The 20,867-nt window shown below is 46.3% G+C and overlaps 2 protein-coding genes across 4 annotated transcripts in view; one reads left to right on the top strand and one right to left on the bottom strand.

The window, feature by feature from the left end:
• The window catches only part of drosha (drosha ribonuclease III), an 87,588-nt gene extending 84,024 nt beyond the window's left edge, over positions 1 to 3,564 (top strand). For both annotated transcript variants that reach the window (XM_042067186.1, XM_042067185.1), the window contains exon 32: positions 2,616 to 3,564. In XM_042067186.1, coding sequence (XP_041923120.1) covers positions 2,616 to 2,746 — 131 coding nt within the window. In that variant the 3' untranslated portion in view covers positions 2,747 to 3,564. The remainder of the gene's footprint in view (positions 1 to 2,615) is intronic.
• A 624-nt stretch (positions 3,565 to 4,188) lies between these two features.
• Positions 4,189 to 20,867, bottom strand: part of LOC121687951 (cadherin-6-like) — a 24,455-nt gene continuing 7,776 nt past the window's right edge. The window contains exons 4-11 of one of the 2 annotated variants that reach the window (XM_042067187.1): positions 13,818 to 14,005; positions 13,141 to 13,394; positions 10,914 to 11,050; positions 10,409 to 10,530; positions 9,432 to 9,549; positions 8,767 to 9,018; positions 7,640 to 7,645; positions 4,189 to 7,112 (exon numbers count right to left, since the gene is read on the bottom strand). In XM_042067187.1, coding sequence (XP_041923121.1) covers positions 6,586 to 7,112; positions 7,640 to 7,645; positions 8,767 to 9,018; positions 9,432 to 9,549; positions 10,409 to 10,530; positions 10,914 to 11,050; positions 13,141 to 13,394; positions 13,818 to 14,005 — 1,604 coding nt within the window. In that variant the 3' untranslated portion in view covers positions 4,189 to 6,585. Of the gene's footprint in view, positions 7,113 to 7,639; positions 7,649 to 8,766; positions 9,019 to 9,431; positions 9,550 to 10,408; positions 10,531 to 10,913; positions 11,051 to 13,140; positions 13,395 to 13,817; positions 14,006 to 20,867 lie in introns of both variants that reach the window. The other variant, XM_042067188.1, reaches the window with a different exon arrangement.

The raw sequence follows: 20,867 nt of genomic DNA, 5'->3' as shown, positions 1-20,867 counted from the left end.
TATGGCCCTGTCCACTCGTCTGTCCACTCTCCCTTTATCTGTTTCTTCTCGTGCTCACACCCTTTCCTCTCTACTTTCCTTAAGCCCCTCCTCCCCTTATCTTCCCATCAGAGAGGTTTTCTCCACCGTTAGACACACACACACACACACGTGAACACGCGCGCGCACACAACACACACACACACACACTAATTTATTTAGAGTCTGCCAATCACATTTCCAGCATTAAAGATTGAAATATATCCAGAGATTGATTTATATTACCTGAAATTCACAATAGTTAAAAAAACATTTGTGGAAATCAAGTTAAATGTTTTTGCATATTAAATCTTAATTTGTTATCTAAGTCTATGTTAGATAGACTTAGATAACATACTTCATTAGATAGACTTAGATAACATACTTCATTAGTTACTCATATAGAAATACCGACTCACACATAAAAAATACATTGAAAGACAAGAGCATCATAATATGAACAGAGCAGGAGGGAATAAGGGATTCTGGGTAAATGGTGACCGTAGTGTCCTGTGTGTAAAGTGAATGAGGGGGGAGGATTGTTCATTATTGACGCCGACAACAAGCGCTCTTTAGCTTTTTATTTTTTTTGCCTGATTCAATTACTAACCATTTCAGACAAGTTGAGGGTCTACTTTGTCTGCATCCCCTTCCTGAGTGTGTGTGTGTGTGTATGTCTGCTTCATTATGTGTGTGTGTGTGTGTGTGTGTGTGTGTGTGTGTGTGTGTGTGTGTGTGTGTGTGCGCGTGTGCGTGTGTGTGTGTGTGAGAGAGACTGAGTGTTGTTGTCCATTTGTAAACATGTTATGTGTGAGAGTGTCTTATGTGATCTGTCATTGTTAGCTGTGAGTGTGTGTTTGTCTTTGTGTGGCAGAGAGAGTAGTCTGTGTGAGTTTGTCATTCTGTTTCCCTGTGTGCTTGTATGCATGCCATTAGAAGTCCTGAGAGCCATTGTATTTTCACCTCTGGTGGAGTGTGTTTGTGTATCTGCGTGTGTTTGATCATCATCTTATGTGTGTGTGTACTGTGTGTGTGTTTGAGTAAAAAAATGAAGCGATGGTGGTGATGGTTTTCTAGAACTACTGGGCTATGTGTGCCTGTGTGGGTTTGTGTGTGCGTGGCGCGTGCGTGCGTGCATGCGTGTGTGTGTGTGTGTCCGTGTGCGTGTGTGCATATATGTGTGTGTGTGTGTGTGTGTATATGTGTGTGCATATTTGATTGCGCATCTGAGAGGGTTAGTGACGGCACCCCCACCATTGGGTCCAAACTCTGGCAACACAGTGAAGTTAAACAAAGCATTACACACACACACACACACACACTCTCTCTCTCACACACACACACACACATACACAATCAGTGAGGAGAGGCCTCCCCCCCCCACACACACACTCTCTCTCTCTCTCTCTCTCTCTCTCTCTCTCTCTCTCCTCTCTCTCCTCTCTCCTCTCTCTCTCTCTCCTCGCTCTCTCTCTCTCTCACACGCACACACACAACACACACACACACACACACGCCATCAATGAGGAGAGGCCTCCCACACACACACACATACAAACATATGTAGACATACACATACAGACAGAAACGATGTGCACAAGCCACCTATCACGAATCATGATCACCAAAACAACCACGAATGTCCACCTACGCAGACTTACTTTCAAGCACGAATGCTCAACACACACACACACACACACACAGACAAACAAACAGCACCAACATGCATGAGTCATCCTGTAACAGACGGAGTAGTGACGGTCATCTCCGAGTCTTGTGTGTCCTCTCCCTCCTCTCTTCTTTGTTTCCCCTCTCTACTTTCAACTGTTGAGATTTGAAGTGGGTTCTGTCTTGAAAGAAGACATGGAAAGGGCAGCAATTTTAGAATATGTGTGACTTGTGCTGCTTGCTCTCTCTCTCTCTCTCTCTCTCTCTCTCTCTCTCTCTCTCTCTCCTCTCTCTCTCTCTCTGTGTGTGTGTTGTGTGTGTGTGTGTGTTGTTTACCCCTTAGCGCTTTCAGATATAACCTCCGGAGTACATGCGGAGGTTTGTCAAATGGAGGTCCTTCCTACGGAGTGTCAGTACAAGCCCGAGTAGTGGGTGTTGTATTGGAGGGAGGGTGTACATGCATGGCTACCTGTGTGTGTGTGTGTGTGTGTGTGTGTGTGTACATTTGTTGGTGCTTTTGGTGCTTTGATGCAGATGCACTGTGACAGCAGAGCTGCAGCTTAACAGATTACATTTCACTATTAATCTGTTTCTCTCAGTCAAAAGGCACATATGTCTACCGCAAAATGTACCCCGAATTATGGAATAACGCACACACACACATGAAAATGTCATGGTGGGAAGATGCCTCTTTGTCTGTTGCCATAAATGGGTAGACCATTAAATGGTAGATGTGTAATAATGGACTCTTGTTTAGCCCTGAACAGCCATCGGGCAATGATTTTGACCAGCCAGCAAAACCACTGACCCGAAGTAGATAGATTAACCTGCCTGTGCTCCTGCTGATGTGTGTGTGTGTGTGTGTGTGTGTGTGTGTGTGTGTGTGTGTGTGTGTGTGTGTGTGTGTGTGTGTGTGTGCGTGTGTCCAGATAACTTCCCACAGATGGCCCACCAGAAGCGCTTCATCGAGAGGAAGTATCGGCAGGAGCTGAAGGAGATGAGGAGAGAACGCGAGCGACAGGAACGGGAGAGCGATGACGGCGAGGATGGCAGGAAGTGATGTCATCACAGGGGGAAACGGTGCCCGACCGGGAAGGCACGTACGCCAGCATCTCAATGTGTTATTATGTCCAAGGCTTCATCATTGGGATTGAACTGTTTCATCACCATCATGTCAAAAGGGATGGGTCATGCAAGAATGGACATTCTGTCCACTCACGGTCATTCCCTGGCTGTTCTATTGCGGGGTTGTTCTCCCCAGTGAAATGGTAAAGCCAAGCCCTTTCTATACACTTTGGATTCACAGCGGCCTTGTGTTTCCTTCTCCAAAGAAATAAAGAAAACATCTATAAAAGAACTCTATGCTTCAAATGTTCAAACGCCATTAGACACCTTTGTGTGAGAAACAAAGCAACATAATTTTATGCAAATCTGAACTTTACTGAAAAGAGTCCATATGCATTAGATGTAATAAGCTACTAGCAGTCTTTATTCACAGACTTGGACAATGGGGAACTTCTGAGGCAATTTTTAATGTTGCCAAAATGGCCACAACATTTTTGTCAGGAATTCTGTAGTACATGTGGAAAGAAGGCTTTGCAATCAAACAGTTGAACAGAGACTAGCAGTGTACTTATATTTGCCCCCTCATAGAATTCATCACAACACTTTTGAGTATTCAAGAGGTGGTTCTGAAAATTCACATTGAGGTGGTACTTAGTGGAACTCTGATGATTATTTGTGTTTTTCTGGATGTTCTCTCTAAACTTTTCTAATGTATTTGAAGCTGTGTGCGTGTGTTTTGTATGTAATGGAGTTGTCTGTGTATATGTTTTAAAAGATACCCTTGTCTTGGTAATAAATCGCAACAGAAATGAATTCCAACTTTTTGGCTAGTTTATTCTTGTAATTGTGTTCTGTTGCCATGGCGAATGCTGGTAGCTGTAGCTGACTCAGCCTGTGTGTTCACATCCAAAGGCAGCAGGACAGTGGAGCTGACCAGCCTATCAGCAGCAGGGGAACTCTGCTGTGCTACCCAGCGCTGAGAGGGTTAATCGGATTCAATTAAACAGAATATTATCTAAAATGGAACCATCTGCCTTGCATCTGCTTCTGCACTGCAAACAATTTCATTTTTCCCCCTCTCCTCAACCATTATTCCTTCCCATTCTCATATTTGGTCTTTCTCTCTTGCTCGCTCTGCGAATTTCTGTTGCCAAAAGATCTTAATTATAGATTGTGTCTAATTAAGAGTCACTTCCGTTTGGTTAGCATGTAATCAGGCTATGAAACCAGCTCTCTCTCGCTTTCTCTCGCTTTCTCTCTCTCTCCTCACGTTCTGCTCAGGTGTGCAGAGTAGCCCTCTAGCACAGAAGCCTTGTCCACAACGATGCCTGTTTGTACTGCGCCTCTCTCCCAACAGTGTGTGCTTGTGCGCGCGCACGCACACACACACACACACACACACACACACACACACACACACACAAACACTCAGCAGACTGGACTTTCAACATATTTTTAATCATACAGAGTTATATAAATATTTTGGTACAAAATATCACATCGTACAAAGCGTAGATGACTGGTGGAGGCACCTGCCTGTGTGATGCTCTCGCAGTCGAAGCGACAAAGAAAAGAAAAGAGGACCCCCACCCCCCCCCCCACCCCACCCTCCCCCCAAAATAAAAATAAAATGCACAAACTCGCACAGTCAGACTACACGACTTCACCCACGGGACATGAGACACACGGGCAGGCTCTGCAGCCAGGCTTCCTGTATCTACACAAACATTCAGAGAGAGAGAGTGCGCACGCGCACACAAAGCTGTCTAGTGATCCTGACGGTCGTCCGTTCCGTTCTGTCATTTGTTCATTTGTTTGTTCCACGTCCCGGAGTGGAAGACCACCTTGTCCGTTTTCTCTGTATGTACGATATTTTCCGAGTTCCTTCAGTCTCCTGTCACAGCGATAACAACAACAACAAAACCACTCCGATGATCATCCGCCTTCGTCTTCAGTAGTGTTCTTGTTAATGTGTGGTAATCCAGCAACATTTGTCTCCAGTCTGTGTAAAAAGCTCTCAGCTAAAGGCTTGTAAAGAAGCCAAATTAAGTGCTTTCACAAATAGTCACCACAAACGTGTCTAACCCTCCCCTCCCCACCGACTGTCTATACTAATCCACCGGCTACTGGAAAACAGTGTCATATTAGCTAGTATATAATAGGTGGAATGGTTTGTGTGTGTGTGTTGAAATATTTTTTGACTCCTATGTGTAGCCTAAGAGAGATGGTTGAGTGGAGTGGGTTGTAATTACAGTATTCATGTGTTTATAAATGAGTAATTGATGTGTAATTAATGACCTGTGAGGATTTGGACAATGTGACCTGGGGAATATTGCAGTCTTTGCTTGGTTGCATTTCTTCGGACCTATCAAAGTGCTTGGCTCTACCAAACGGTTGTGTGTGTGTGTCTGTGTGTGTGTGTGTTTGGATGCAGTTTGTCTCAAATCTTTCTCTTTCGGTTCTATTGATTTTACCATCTTGCCCTGTAAGATTAAATCTCTAACTGCTCTTTTTCCTTTTCTACAACATCTTTCCACTTTTTTTTTTCATTGACAGTTTCTTTTCCTTCTCACTTCACTACTTCACACTGCTTACCTCTTTTGTGTAGAGTATCTGGACCGAAACCAAGCTGTGCCATTTGGAGTCGACAGACTAGTTTAAGAGACCCGCGCTTTGTCTGGAACAGTGACGCTTCACCTAGTGCAGTCAAGAATAACTAACAGAATTTTCTCACTCAATTACATACACGCACACACACACATAAAACCTTTTCTAGCTTCAACCATTTAGCATTATGCATTGCTTTGCATTGGAGCATTATGGGTTGATTTACACTTGATTTACACTTTTGATGTCTTTTGGATTTGAGATGTTTATTTTGGTGTATATTGAGGTGTGATTTTAAGTGAAGTGGGGGTCCAAAGGTATTTTTGTGTTGAACCTGGCGACTGTGGAGAATTCTCTGTGTCTACTGTGTGTGTGTGTGTGTGTGTGTGTGTGTGTGTCTAACCAACAAACACAATAAGGCAGCATATTGTATCTGAGTTACAGTAAACATAGTCATCAAACTCACAATACGCCAATACATCCCCTCCCCCAAAACACTGTGATGTGTCTATTAGCTTCAGCATGGGTTGTGGGTGATTATGAATTTGTGTGTGTGTCTGTGTGTGTGTGTGTGCATGTGCATGTGAATACATCTTCATAACTGCCCACTTTTCCATAAGTGTAACAGATGCTTTGAGAAAATTAAAAAGACAGGACAAAAGTAAAAGTATTTCCTATACAGAGTCAGGGCTGAGAAGAGAAGTCTGTCACTCATGTTTTTTTTTGTTGTTTTTTTTTTCTTCATCAGAGGTCTTCACTGCTCTGAGCGGGAGCAACTAATACTGACTAATATCAGCCCAGGATTCAAAGGTCAGAGGTCGGGGCTCTGTTCTGCACGGCTTGAGGTCAAGCGATGAGAGGTACTTCCTGGTTGTCCCAAAGGCTCAGGCTTAGTGGTGTGACAGCGGTTCTTTTTAAAAAGGGCACTTGGGGGAAAAGAAAAGACAACAGAAAAGAGAAAAGAAGATAGAAAGTCGAAGCCTTTGCAGGAGTTCCCGTCTTTCTCGTGACGCATGTCTGAGCCACTGGGGGCAGTGTGTCCCCAGAGCCTGCACAGTGCACAATGTCCGCTCTAGTTTATTTGTGTGTGTGTATGTGTGTGAGAGAGAGAGAGACCGAGTTTGTGTAAGGGACTGTTTGTTGTGTGTGTGTGTGTGTGTGTGTGTGTGTGTGTTTTTTCTTGACCGTTCCTCCTCCAAGTCCCTGGTGGTCACTCACGCGGCGGCGTTATGAATCCTTGTCGCTGTCCTCGGTGCCGTACATGTCGGCGAGCTTCTTGAAGCGCGGGCCCCAGTCGCTCAGGTAGTTGTAGTCGTGGTCACCGTCGCTGGCGGCCGACTCCAGCGAGCTGAGGCTGTGCGCCACCGACCCGCTGCCCTCGTACGCGTAGGTGGCCAGCGAGTCGTACGGCGGCGCCGTCGGGTCCGAGTCGTTCTCCGCCAGCCGCTGGGCGATGAAGTCCCGCACGTCGGCGTTGTCCCGGAGGGCCCCTGGCGCCGCGCCGGCGACCGCGGACGGGGGCGGTCTCCGCGGCAACGGGGAGAAGAGGGCGTCGGGCATGATGTCGCGGCGCAGCTTGCTGTCCTCCAGCGCCTCGGGGTTTCGCAGCGTGCCGATGTCGAAGGCCTGCGTGTCCTCCTCGCCGCCACCCTCGTCGTTGTAGCTGACCACGTTGTCGCGCACGTCCTCCTTGGAGATGATCAGCGGCTCCTTCTTACGCTGACGCCGCAGGGCGGCAAACAGCACCACCAGCACTAGAGAGAGCGAGAGAGAAAGGGATGACAAAAGAGGGGGAAGAGAAGAAGGGGGGAGAGAGAGAGAGAGAGGCGACAACATGGTCACTATGGAGACAGCGAACAACATGACATTGAGGAGAAAGTAAAAAGAAAAAACTAAAAAAAAGGTGCAACAAAGAAAGGGAGAGTGAGAAAAGCAGAGATCGATATGGAGACAAATGACAACACTAGCTCAGAGATGAAGAGAAAAGTGGGCTCAGAAAGACTGAGGGAGAGAGAGAGGGAGCGAGAGAGAGAGAGAGAGAGAGAGCGGGAGGGATGGCAGCAGAAGCAGCAGCAGCAGCAGCAGGAGTTGTTATATGGAAAAGAGCAGGGATAACAACATGATTCTCAAGGACTCCCGAAACAATACCAAAAAGTGACATTGAAATATGAAGGGGCAAGGGAAGAGAGGCAGCGAAGGAGAGCGGCAACAAGATGAGTTTGTGAAGCGCAGAGGCAGCGACAGCGACAGCATAATGACCGTGGACAACACAGAAACTGACCCATGACTACTATGATGACAGACATCAAGGTTACAGGGACAGGGAAGATATTGGGTTGGGTTTAGCACAAGAGATAGTCACAAACACACACACACCATAACACTTTAAGGTTGCAGAGTCAAAAACTAAAATATTGACCAACAACAATGACAGAGAAGAGTATTGCACATGCTTGTTTTCTCTGAATCACAACAGTTATGCCTTTCCATTTAAGATCAGCACAGAACATCCAACAAGAAGTCATTTTGTGCCTGGACAAAGTATATTTGATTTGTTGTTTTGATTTGTTGTTGATAAGCACAAGATCACTTTAGTGGCCCATAGAGGACAATTACGCTATTGTCCTCTATGGGCCACCATGTTTCATATGACATATCCTTCACAGCACTTATATGGCATATGATGCTGTGTTGTTATTGATGACAAGATAGCTAGATATTGATTAGAACATTATTGATCTACATATCAAAATAGAAAGAAATACACTTTTCTTGACACAACACAATGTGGTTCTTCCCCCTTCAAATAATGTCTCCAAATGAATTATGTTGCGCAATAACTCATAGTACAGACAATGGGGTTTCTGACATTGCCAATGCACATGCAGACTGTCTGGTTGTTGCCGGTGTATGAGCCATTTCATCTGTCTTTGATTAGCTAGGTACCCTTTAGCACTACAGTGGGCGTAAATGTGTAAGTGGGTGTAAATGAGTGGTCACTGGCCAGTGTGTTGAAAAATGATGAAAAGAAAATTCCTACATTGTGCTACAGTCCAGTAGCATAGTATCAATGATCATATTGCCATATTGTTTAGAATGAATAAGGTTCTATCTGACATTTTTGTCAAAATTGAGTTACGGTACTTGACATTCTTATTCTGTGACAACTTCAGAAGTTGTGTATTTTTGGACATAATGTCTAAAGAGGCTTGTTCCACTTATCAATAATTCTAGGGAATTCTAAAACTTTGGAGATCAATGCTACCTCGGAACTATTCAGAATGCAGATAGAACCTTATAATTCCAAGGGGATGATGTAGAGTAGCCTATAATAAAATAGTACAGAGAGCTAGACTGTGGTGTATTCTGCCACTCTGAGCAGTGCTGTGTGCGTACTGTAGTACTTACTCAGTAGTATGCAGACGCACAGCAGTATGGCCACCAGTGCTCCGGTGCTGAGGCCAGCGGTCAGTGCCTGGGCCTCGGCGTTGCACAGCTTCATGTTGCCGTCGCGGTCGCACGAGCACACGCGCACGGTCAGCGTGTTGGTGCTGCTCAGCATGGGGCTCCCGCCGTCCGCGATCACCACGGGGATGAGGTAGCGGCTGCGGTGGAGGCGGCTGTAGCCGCTGCGCAGCGTCAGGATCATCGCCGTGTTGTCTGTTCGACATTCAGCACAGAGTTAATTAGCTCCCGCTGAGAACGCGCGCTGGCCAGTCATGACCTAACCCAGGGTTTCATCACAGTGTGGTGTGGTGAGACTCACTGACTGCCTAGTGAACTGCGTCTCACATCTAACCTTTTTCTACTGCCATACTTACATGATGAAATCTTATTATGGCCTGTGTAAGAGAATGATATGAAGAAATCATGCGCATGTGTGAGGAATGAAGCGAAGTTAAAGAAGTTAAAACTTTAAGTCTGGATCTGTAATGATTTATGACACATTCTGCTCTCTGTCAGGAGTGGGGAGAGGGAATAAATCTTATTTGAAAGAGCTATAACTCCTAATTAATGCATTATGAATGTTCTCATTACGGCCGCAGATGGTGCCTGTTGTCATGGGAACACACCGTTATTGTCTCGGACTGTGAAGTTGGCTTTGACCGAGGCTTCAGGCGCTAGACGGAACGAGAAGCGCTGACCCCCGATTGGCTCGTCTGGATCAGTGGCGCTGATCATCTGAATCCTCTGAGACACCAGACACACACACACACACACACACACACATTAGCACATTAGTGACAGCCCTTACGTATTTCTCCATCAAAGTCTGATTCTGTCACATTTTCTGCTCAATTTTCTTTAGCATCTGAATCCGCGATGAGGTGTAAAAGCATTCTGAGGTTGAGAATGTGAGGAGCGCACATTTCATGGCATACTGAATTCATCTTTACATGTTCATAACTTTATGAGATAACGGACTTGAATGGTTTATTAATGTACTGAAACGGTTGTGATGGAGGCTACAGAAAACCTCTGTGTGTGCCTCGGAGTGCCTGAGTTACAGTACAGCATGTTCTCTCTCTCTCTCTCTCTCTCTCTCTCTCTCTCTCTCTCTCTCTCTCTCTCTCTCTCTCTCTCTCTCTCTCTCTCTGTCTCTCTCTCTTTCTCTCTCTCCCCCTCTCTCCCCCCACACATAGCCTCCTCTCCACATTCTCATTCCCCAAGTCAGGTTTATCACATTTCTGTCCCCAGAGGAAGGTCACCCTCAGAGACACACATCGGTGGCATCTGTGCTTGGGGGGGGTGGGTGGGGGGTGGTGATGGAGTGAGAAAGATGGAGAGAGCGATCAGAAGAGAGAAACAGAAAGGATGCATCACTCACGGAGGAGGAGGAGAAGACAGAGAGATGTAAGAGGGGAGGAGTGTTGAGGGTAGAATGTAGAAGGAACGGACGAGACTGGTATGACAAGTACAGAGAAAACAGAGTAAAAAGAAAAGGAGGAGTGTGTGTGTGTGTGTGTGTGGGTGTGTGTGTGTGTGTGTGTGTGTGTGTGTGTGTGTGTGTGTGTCTGTTTGGAGGGGGGGGGGGGGGGCTGGCATTTACCTGTCCAGCTTTGGCGTTTTCACAGACAAAGGTCTCGTAGAAGGTGGCGAAGATCGGGGGGTTGTCGTTGACATCCAGGACTTTGATGGATACGGGCACCCGGCTGATCTGGTTCAGATTGTCTGGGAGAGGACACAAGCAGACCGCATGCAACCGTAACTAAGGGTAACTATTATGGGATTTCTGGGGATTGATCCCTCGAAAAACTGAAAGGATGAAGAGGATTAGCAGTGTTCAGCATAACATTAAGACATGCTTCACGCTCTTAAGTCAGATGGGAGCGCCAACCAAATGTTGATTAATCCCTCAGCTTGCTTATGTAACAACTGTGTCACAGCACTTCAGATCAAGTGTTAGAAGTTATGCAAGTGCACATCAAAACCAGCTGATTTAGCCTTGTCATCTCAGGCCTGATTTTAAGACCTCTTGTTGGCATTAGAGTTTGAAATTGGTATTAAAAGTTGCAGCAGAAGTGGGTTTTGATGTTTGGCAGTAGCTGACTTACTGAACTCCTCTGCCCTGATGGAGATGTTGTGCCAGGGTAGCGTTTCACGGTCCAGGGTCTTCTGAAGGTAGACCGAGCCGTTCCCCGGGTACACATTGAAGACGCGGTCCATATCTGTGTGCCGGTCGACAGAGTACCTGCCCCACAAAAGGAGACCAACAGTCAGGAGCAGGACGCAGGCGAGGTCAAGCTCTCTCTTCCAACACACAATCACGAACCTGTACAGTAAGTCACTGTTACAACGCAACGCTAACAGTCTGATGGAGGGATAGTTTTCTACATGGTTCAGTCTCCTGGCTAATGAAGCCTATTTGTGAAACCCCATGAAAATAATTGAATAGCCATGAACGCGCATGAAGCAAAAATGAAATGATCCCGCCAGCGGAACATCTAAGGTCCGTTGTTAACAGTGCGTCCGCGTAATGGCAGTATTAGTCATTATTAGCCCGAGGTGCCTTTCCTCGGCCCCAAGGAGACCAGGGCACAGGTAAGTATGCCCTTCTCTCTCTCTCTCGCTGCTTAATGAAGTTTATCATTAGCCTGGGCCGGCGTTGCCACGGAGATCCGGGGCGTCTGACCTATTTAGAACTTTGGAGAGCGTCTGGCCGTGGTGGCGGGAGTGGCTAATGCAGGAGGCTGACACACTTCTGCCGCGCGCACACTCTAATAAGATAATAGTGTGACCCAAGGGTTTTAATCGCAGACACTGATCGCTAGAGGGGGGAATACACATGCGCAGATACGGTGTGTGTGTGTGTGTGTGTGTGTGTGTGTGTGCGTGTGTGTGTGTGTGTGTGCGCGTGCGTGTGCGCGTGCGTGCGTGCGTGCGACCGACTGTGTGCGTGTGTGTGTACGCACACACACAGGTTACACGTTTGTGTTTTGTTTCTCTCTCGTGTGCTCTCCGATGAACACCATATATCAGTTTGATTAATGGCCTGGACAAGCGGCACAGGAAATGGGAGGAGGATGTTACCCTCCCCACGGGTGTGTGTGTGTGTACGGAGAACGTGTGGCTCTTTCTGAAACTCTGAAGCCCCCCCCACCCCCAATCCCCTCCTTCATCCACTACACAACCATCTCCACACCCTGACTGTCAACCTCCGAGTTTTTATCAGATCGCTAAATTACCTTTCCCCCTCTTCTCTCTCTCTCTCTCTGTCTCTCTCTCCTTTTCTCTCTCTTTGGCTCTATCTCTTCCCCCCTCCTCATCTTCCCAGCTGTACCGTGCTTCTCTTCTCATTTGGTTGGTGGCGTTTGTTCAATGGCTAATTGCTTTGCTAATATCCGCCATAATTCAGTGGGCGGCAGACTCCTCCTCCGATTAGCGCCGGGAGATAATGGCCTTTTAATGCCAGTCCAGAGGAGCTGTTCTCAGCAGGACCCCCCCCCCCCCACACACACACACACACACACACACACACACACACACACACCTACCACCATCCAACGCGCTCACACACACACACCGAGATCTACTTACCACACAGACACACACATACGTACACACACACACACACACACACACACACACACACACAAACACACTCGTCCCACCCACACCAGACACATCCCAATATTATGTACGCACACAGGAAGTCCTGTGGTGGAGCCAGGCTGTGGTGCCCATGTTGGCTTTTGCTGGCACCAGGTGGACGGCTTTTAGGTAGGACCCATGGTGGTTACTGGAAGCAGTATGTTTCCGTGAGCGCAGAGAAGCAGGAGCTAGGAGGATGGCTTTATGTGTGTGTGTGTGTGTGTGTGTGTGTGTGTACGTGATTTGTATTTAATGTGTTCTACATGAAGTTGAATTTCCTGTTATTTCTTGTTTAAAGTCTAAAAAAAGGTTCCTTGATTTGATCAGTTCAGGAGAGCAAGCGGCTGTTTTGGTGAAGTGGCCCACTGGGTCTCCTCTACTCTCTCACCTTGTTGGCAGCAAAAGTGCATTCAGTTCACAGAGAGGGAGAGTGTATGTGTGTGTGTGTGTCTGAAACCTGCGTTGTGTTGAACCTGCGCGATTCAGTGGACCGGGAGTCGAGCGTGCTGACAATTGAGCTAAAAGCCCAGGCTACTAGCTTTCATGCAATGAGATGTTACCAACGTTCCACACGCACATCTAAGCTAGCTGGGTTTACCAACGTTCTACACGCACATCTAAGCTAGCTGGCATCCGTTACATGTCTGTGTGTGAGTCTTTGTGTGTGTGTGTGTGTGTGTTTCTACATACCTGACAGGGCTGCGGTTATTGTCGGGGTCCATGGCGCTGACTGCCCCTACGATGGTGCCCACGGGGGCGCTCTCCAGCACCTCCATCACGTATGACGACCGCTGGAAGACGGGCGGCTCGTTCTCGTCCTCCACCGCCACCTTGACCAGTGCCGTGTCGTGGAACGGCCCCAGAGAGCGGAAGCGTGGGTCCAGGTAGCGGTTGTCCACCTGCACCCGCAGCGTGTGCATGCGCTTGGTCTCGTAGTCCACGTGCTGGACGAATAAGGACCAATGGGATGCGCGTGAGTCACGCAAACTTCAACAGTGATGTAGTACATGGAGTATCCCCTAGATGGCATCTCCATTAGTAACAAATCATGACGAATATCTCCCATTAATAATGAATTTGAGTAGGTCTCTTGTGCAACTGTGTCAAAACCGAAACGTTGACAAATTGTTTTATCTTATTTTCAATTATTTGTTGTTTGTTAATGTGATCATGTAATCTCGGCATTATTGTAAATGAGGCATTCCCTCAATGAACTTTCCGAGAGGCTAAATAAATAAAGTTTATTACTAGTACTAAATTAGGTTTATACAACTTCTTATTTCAGCCCATGGTCCAGATTGGAGAGGACAGAAGCTAATGTTTCTGCTCATTTCTGCTTCTCTGTAACTTGGTAAATAAATGCTCACTCGGTTAAGGGTGAGGACCCCCTCCTGAGTGTCCTTGTCGGTGCTGATCTTGAAGATGTCGCGTCCGTCCTCGCTGGTGATTTTGTACTCCATCTCTGCGTTCCTGCCTACATCGTTGTCCCGCGCGTGAAGAACGCCGATCACTGAGCCTGGCTGTGCCGACTCAGGAATGCTGAACTGATACACACCTAAAAAGACACACACACACACACACACACACACATTAACACTCATACAAGGATGATTTTGTAATACCATAATACTCTTGCCATAATAGAAGCATACGTATAAATATTTGGATAAGTATGGCTTCTTTACTAGCCGTGCTACACACTTATTAAGCTAAATGTACACACACATTTACAGGCTCTCTCTCTCACACTCACACACACACACACACACATACTGTACATACATACACACACACACAAAAAATGTGTGTTGAACGTGGGCCCTTCTCCAACAGGGTCTGGCGATGAGCTTAGCCTGTGTGATGTGATGGGCTTAAAAGCTTTTGGAGTTGTGAGAGAAAGTTTTCCACAGGATTGCACTGCAGTTGAAAAAGTCCTTCAGGCCCAAAAAGGTTAACAGTCACATCACAGAATCTACAGCACTGCTTCCTGCACACACACACACACACACAATCACACATCTGCACAGAGTGCACACACACACACACACACACACACACACCTGCACACACACACAGGCATTTCCCGTGGTGCAATTCTGCATTCCTTTTTGGTTTCATTGCACCACCTTCAATCAGCCTGTTTAAAAGCGTGTGTGTGTGTGTGTTTGTGCATGTGTGTATAACCCTGCCGTCCTGTGGCTCAGTTTAAATAAATAGCTGCACTGCCCCGTAAGAGATGATAAGCACACAGCCCCTCAGCCGTAAAGCATTCTGACAGGGCTACGGCAGACCACAAAGCATCTGGCCACACATACAGAGGACAACACACACACACATACACACACACACACACACAGACAAAGGTCTGGAGGAATAAAAGGCGTTTAGCGTGTGGTGTCACAGCCCTCGCATTTGACAAAGCCATAGAGTGACACTGGCTCCTCTCCTTCTCGCCATTAGAATACACACCTTTCCCCTGCCACTCACTCACTTCTCTACTCCGCTTGCTCTCGTCACACACACACACTCTCTCTCTCTTTTTATCTTTCTCTCTCTCACTCCATTCTTTTCATCTCTGCCTGACCTGCCATCCTCCCACCCTCCTGTTCTTTCTCTATTTTTATCACCTTCAATCATTTTCTCTGCCCCCCTCTCTCTCTCCCTCCCCCTCTCTCTCTTCCTCCTCTCTCTCTCTCTCTCTCTCTCTCTCTCTCTCTCTCTCTCTCTCTCTCTCTCTCTATCCCTCTGTCTCTCCATCTCTCTCTGTGTCTGTCTTGGAGAGAGCTGTGATGTGATGATGTGTTTGTCCCTGTTGAGGGGTGTGATGAATGTGGCAAGGCTGCTGCGGTGGCGTGCTCTCTGTAATGTGAAAGGACTTACATCAGGCCACACACACACACAGGCACACAGAGTGACACAGACACACACACACACACAGAGTTAGTGAGGGGAAACAGAGTGACACCAGTAATCTGTCAATCTGTTTCAGCTGTGTCTGCACTTCACAAGATATGTGTGTGAGTGAGTGAGAGAGGGATGGGAGAGAGAGAGAGAGAGAGAGAGAGAGAAGGTTGGGGAAGCAAGAAAGTACGGAAAATACATTGAAAGAACAGAACCAACGCAGCAAGGACTGAGAGATGGACTGAGAGATGGAGAAGGAGAGATAATAAGAGAACCACAGAGAGAGAGAGGGAGAGAGAGGGAGAGGGAGAGAGAGAGGAGGAAGAGAGGGGGAGAGGGAGAGGGAGGGAGAGAGAGAGAGGGGAAATCTGAGGAGAGTGCTCTCTTCTCATTTAACAGGGATTAGTGCACACAAAGAGGGCCCTTCCCCGTAGTCTGTAATTATCCCCAGACTGGATAGAAACTCCCACAATCCACCTCTCTATCCTCCCTCTCTCTCCCCCTCTCTATCTCTCTATCCTCGCTCTCTCCCCCTCTCTATCTCTCTATCCTCGCTCTCTCTCAACCTCATCCCGCACCCTCGCCAGAGCTGACAACAGATGGACAGGGCCGCTGTGACACTCCCACAGCCCTCCATTCATCTATCCCTCCATCTATCTGCCCACCTGTCTATTTATCTGTCCATCCATCACTCTGCCCACCCGTCTATTCATCTCTCTCTCCATTTCTCCGCCCATTCATGTTTATGCTGGATCAGAGGCGTTTGTTTGTTCTCCCTCTGGATGTGCTATGAGCCATGTGTGTGTGTGTGTGCGTGCTACGAGCCGTGTGTGTGGTGTGTGTGTGTGTGTGCTATGAGCCATGTGTGAGTAGGTGTGTGTGTGTGTGTGTGTGTGTGTGTGTGTGTGTGTGTGTGTGTGTTACGAGCCATGTGTGAGTAGGTGTGTGTGTGTGTGCGCTACGAGCCATGTGTGAGTAGATGTGTGTGTGTGTGTGTTTGTAAAGTAAAACATGCAGTGTTTCCTTTATGTTGATTTTAGCATGGCGGCCGGCCGCAGCAAAATTAATGCTGTTATGGTATCAGAATCAGGGGTTCCTGCCGACTATTCTCCCTCGCTGGCTGCCACTCACATTGCAATTTAACACTAGTCAGAGGTTATTATGGCCTGTCCAGTTTCACTTCACATATTACATGTTGTATTGATAGCCTATACATGTTGTATTGGTAGCCTATTTAAAACATTAACTTTCTTCCCTGTGTTTTCTTCATTTGTAGCGGTGGCCACTGCTTCAGAATTAGGGCAGACACACAATATTGTCCGGAAGCATGTTAGGCTAAATGCCCAATTTTAGTTTAACAAAAATGAATAGCAATGCTAATCCGAAGTACCTGTCTAGTTTTATTCCATAAATATATTGTTTTTATAGACGTTAGTGGCATGCGCTATCAAGAGCTTCCATGTGCTGCGCATGTTTGTCAAAATCGTAAAAACTGGGGTAAGCCTACAATTTTCGCACAACTTGTTGGAAAGGTGGAGGCTAGCACAGGCTAAGGAAAATCCATTAATTTATGGAGCTGGTCGTATTCAAAGTATTTCCCATATCGTAGCTTATTAGCTCACAACAACAGCAAAATTGAAACTTGGAGAGGGTCTCTCTCCGCGGAGACTCTGCTGTTACATTACATGCAACCCAGTAGAAGACTATATTGGCAAATCATTGAACACCATTCACACATTGTAGCCTATTCTACGTCGCTACACGTGGAGCGCTAATGTGTCTACTGTAAATCATTCATGTGTGAAAGTCATTAGGCTGGAAGCGCTAATGTGTCTATTGAGCTCATTAGCCTACTTTCAATAGGCCTACTGTACAGCCTGAGAGGGACAACATAGCCTACTGTAGAGTAAACAATCAGTTTACTTAGTTACATTTGTTTAGTTAAATCCAGTTCTTTACCCTACTGTATCTCCATAATATGCTTATAGAAAGACGAAGTCGGGAAAATGCTTCAGAGAAAACATATTTATTGAAATAATGATCAGTCTACATTCTACATTCTACTGTCTACATTTAAAGCACGTTTAATCCCTGGGAAGATCTACGTGTTGTGCGGAGGAATTCGTTGATCTTGTTGATGCAGTCCTAAAGGTCACTCCTCCCCATAGCAGGAAACTTTTGTTGCAGTGTTGAGACCACAAAGTTTTCTGCGGCAGTGCTCGCTTGCCCTTCGATCCATCCCAGTTGGTGGTTTTGCTCCAGGCAAAGTGCTGTGTCACAGAGGAACTAGTGATCCTCTGTGACGATGGACCTGAAGAGCAGGCATCCGTATCTGCCCACTTGGCCGTAGCTCTGTTGGTGAATCTTAGCGTGGTCTTCGGGACCAACATCACGCAAGGTCACGTCTGCGTGTTGACTAGGAACTTGGATGCTGTCGTTGAGTGTGACGGAGAGGGCCAATGGAGACCTCTGCAAGGAGGGCGATTCTGAAGCTGGTGTCGAGGTGCACCTGGGGATTGGTCTCTCAGGCGTCGAATGACTTCGCTGCTCACGTAGCGTCGCCTGAAGTTCTCCAATTCCAGCTCTCATCTCCTGTAAAATGTCTCTGTGGCTCTCCAAGTGGCTGGTCTCTTGGAGTTGTTGAAGCTCTCGTTTGAGGTTGTTGACCTCCGCTTTCAACCGATCAATCTTGGCGTCTCTCTCGGCTACTCGAGCTTTCTCTGCTGCAAGCTGCGCTGTTCTGTCGGCCAGACTGTACAGCCTGAGAGGGACAGACTGTCGGCCTACTGTACAGCCTGAGAGGGAGAACCCGACAAACACGGGACGTCCCCCGGACCTGATGCGGACATTCACTACGTCCCCGATTGGTCCCGAACGTCATGTTTTCCAGCGGACGTTCCGGTGACCTTATTGACGTCCGGAGCAAGTTATCCTTTGGTTATTGCAGGACTTTCTGGGGACGTCACTGTCAGGTCCCTCGGATGACATTTGCATTTAGTCATTTCAAAGACGTCCTAAGGACCCGACAATAACGTTATACCGGGGACATCAAGGGGAATTTTGTTTATTCACACATGGCAGCAGAGTTGAGAGCGCTCTGGCAGAGAATGTCTAATAAGGACTCTGGCTCTGGCTACAGCCTGCAGGACGGAGACATCACATCCATGCGCGACTTTACGTTACACGTCATAGCAACATTGAGGTCGAGGGTCAACTCCACAGCATTCGGAAGAAATGCACCATTGGTGGCCACCGATGAAAGTAAGTAACATTGTTGGTTGTGTATGTAGCTGATAAAGTTTTCAATAACTGAATGAAACTGAATGAAAAGTTGTCATAATGTCAGCTGCTAACGTATAACGTAACGTTCTGTAATTTTCCTCTGGGAAGAAATAAAGTATCTATCTATCTAACGCAGTAGCTGCATTAGCCTACCGTAGTCTAAGGCAACATATCATACAGTTTATGAAGTTTTGCGGTCTATGAACAAAGTATGCTAGGTTCACTGCAGATATGTGAATTATGTAGCACATACATTTTGAGTTTAACGTTAATGTATAACGTTACAAACTAGGAAATGGATTTTATCAAATTCATGTTAGCTGATGTGATGCTTGGTGTAACGTTAGCAAAGTCGCTGTTCTTAGCTTCTAGCTTACAATGTGCATTTCTTCAGATAGATAGATATATAGATAGATAGATAGATCGATACTTTATTGATCCCTAGGGGAAATTCAAGAACTGATAGCTACTGTATCATTACGTATAACTGTCATTACGTGATGCATGTAACATGCTCTAAATAGGCAGTGGTTTATCTAACCTAGTCACGTACTTATTATCTGTTTTATTTTCAGAAACACACACACGGCCGAATTGGGGCTGAACCAAGGACTTTTGGAGCTGAATCCGATGCAATAAAACTATTGCAAATGTTAAAAACAGACCACGTAGCATTTGTTTAGGGTTGCCTAGCAAAAGAAGTGACTACTTTATTTGTAAAGCAAAACGATCTAGCTCTACATTGCAGAAAAAATAAGGATATTGCTTCTTCGTGACTTGTTTAAATGTCATTGTAATTTATTTGACGCATGCTCGCGTTTAAAAGTGTCACGCATAGCTGTCCCCTATGTCACAGCAGCTCCTTGTGGAAACAGCAAAGAAGAGTGCACATATCCGATGATTTCTGACGAGGAGGAGAAGATCTCTGCCTTACTGTTTATGAATAAAAAATCATGGAATAGAAACATTTGGAATCTATTTATTTCAGCTTAAAGTTGGCTACAAAGAGCATTCATAGCCTAGAGAAAACGATACATTTTTCTTTATCTGCAATGTTCTAGGAAGATAGGCTTACATACAGTAGGCTATTTTTAGTCTGTCCCTGTTTGATCACAGGTCCAAGAAAACGCCTTAGAGTGGATATAACGTCAATGCATTCTAGTTATATTTCATGATGTTTTCTAAACAAAGTTCGGGAGGAGCCCTTAGGGATGATTGACAGCAATTAACTCACCTGTCTTCCGCCGCCAGGGTATTTAAGCCGGCCTCCTTATCCATACGTCACACACTGCGGCGCTCGCAAAATTATCCCTCCTCCTCCCCTTACTCCTCCATTTCACTGATGGCCCAGTTACGCATCCTCCTTACATTGGGGGGTGCAAGCGGCTCTATCGCGATCTCCGCTTCAGGCATTCCATGACCACGGCCAGCTACCATGCCAAACACGCGCTTAGCTTATACACTCAGTATAGCAATCATGCCGACGGGCGAACTAGTGAAACGTACTTTATTTCATGTTGAGTTTAGCTTCCCAGCATGCATTGCGATTCATTTACGTATTTTTGGCTATTATTAGTTTTTTTTTATTTTGAAACAATATGGTTTGAACAATTTAGCTTAGGCTAGCCTAGGCCTACTCTGATGTTTTGAACAATATGCTACGGGATATGCCCATTAAACATTGTAGTAGGTTGTTAAGAAAAAGACACCGTAGATGTGAAAGCAGCACATCCTAGCCCGGTATAAAGGTCCATGTCCATCATAAGTGTAATGCACAAGGAGGACGTGATTTCATCCATGACTGTACGACGTGAAAACATGAGGTACCGGTAAGTGTAATTGATTGAGTAATTGCCATACAAGTCATAACTGCTTGTTCATGTTCCGTCAACCTCTCTCCTAGCAACGGTGAAACCCATAGACTGGAATACCGCTATATCACGATTCATGTTTTTTTATTTTTTTTATTGTGATTACGGAAATATAAACGTTGCGCCCATAACGTTGCGGTGCCCATTACAGGATGTCCCCTCAAAGTTAGGGGACGTCTTTTAGACCTCCCGAACAGAGGTCTGCGGGACGTTAAGGGAACCCTACACAATGTCGAGGAGGTGACGTTCGCCAGGGGACCTTTAGGGGATGTCGCCAGGACTTTATTTTGTTTACTAGGAACATAGCCTACTGAAGAGTAGGCTAAACAATCAGTTTACTTAGTTACAGTTGTTTCGTTAAAT

Source organism: Alosa sapidissima, chromosome 17, assembly GCF_018492685.1.
Source record: "Alosa sapidissima isolate fAloSap1 chromosome 17, fAloSap1.pri, whole genome shotgun sequence".
NCBI lineage: Eukaryota > Metazoa > Chordata > Actinopteri > Clupeiformes > Clupeidae > Alosa > Alosa sapidissima.
This window is presented reverse-complemented; position numbering and strand designations above follow the sequence as displayed.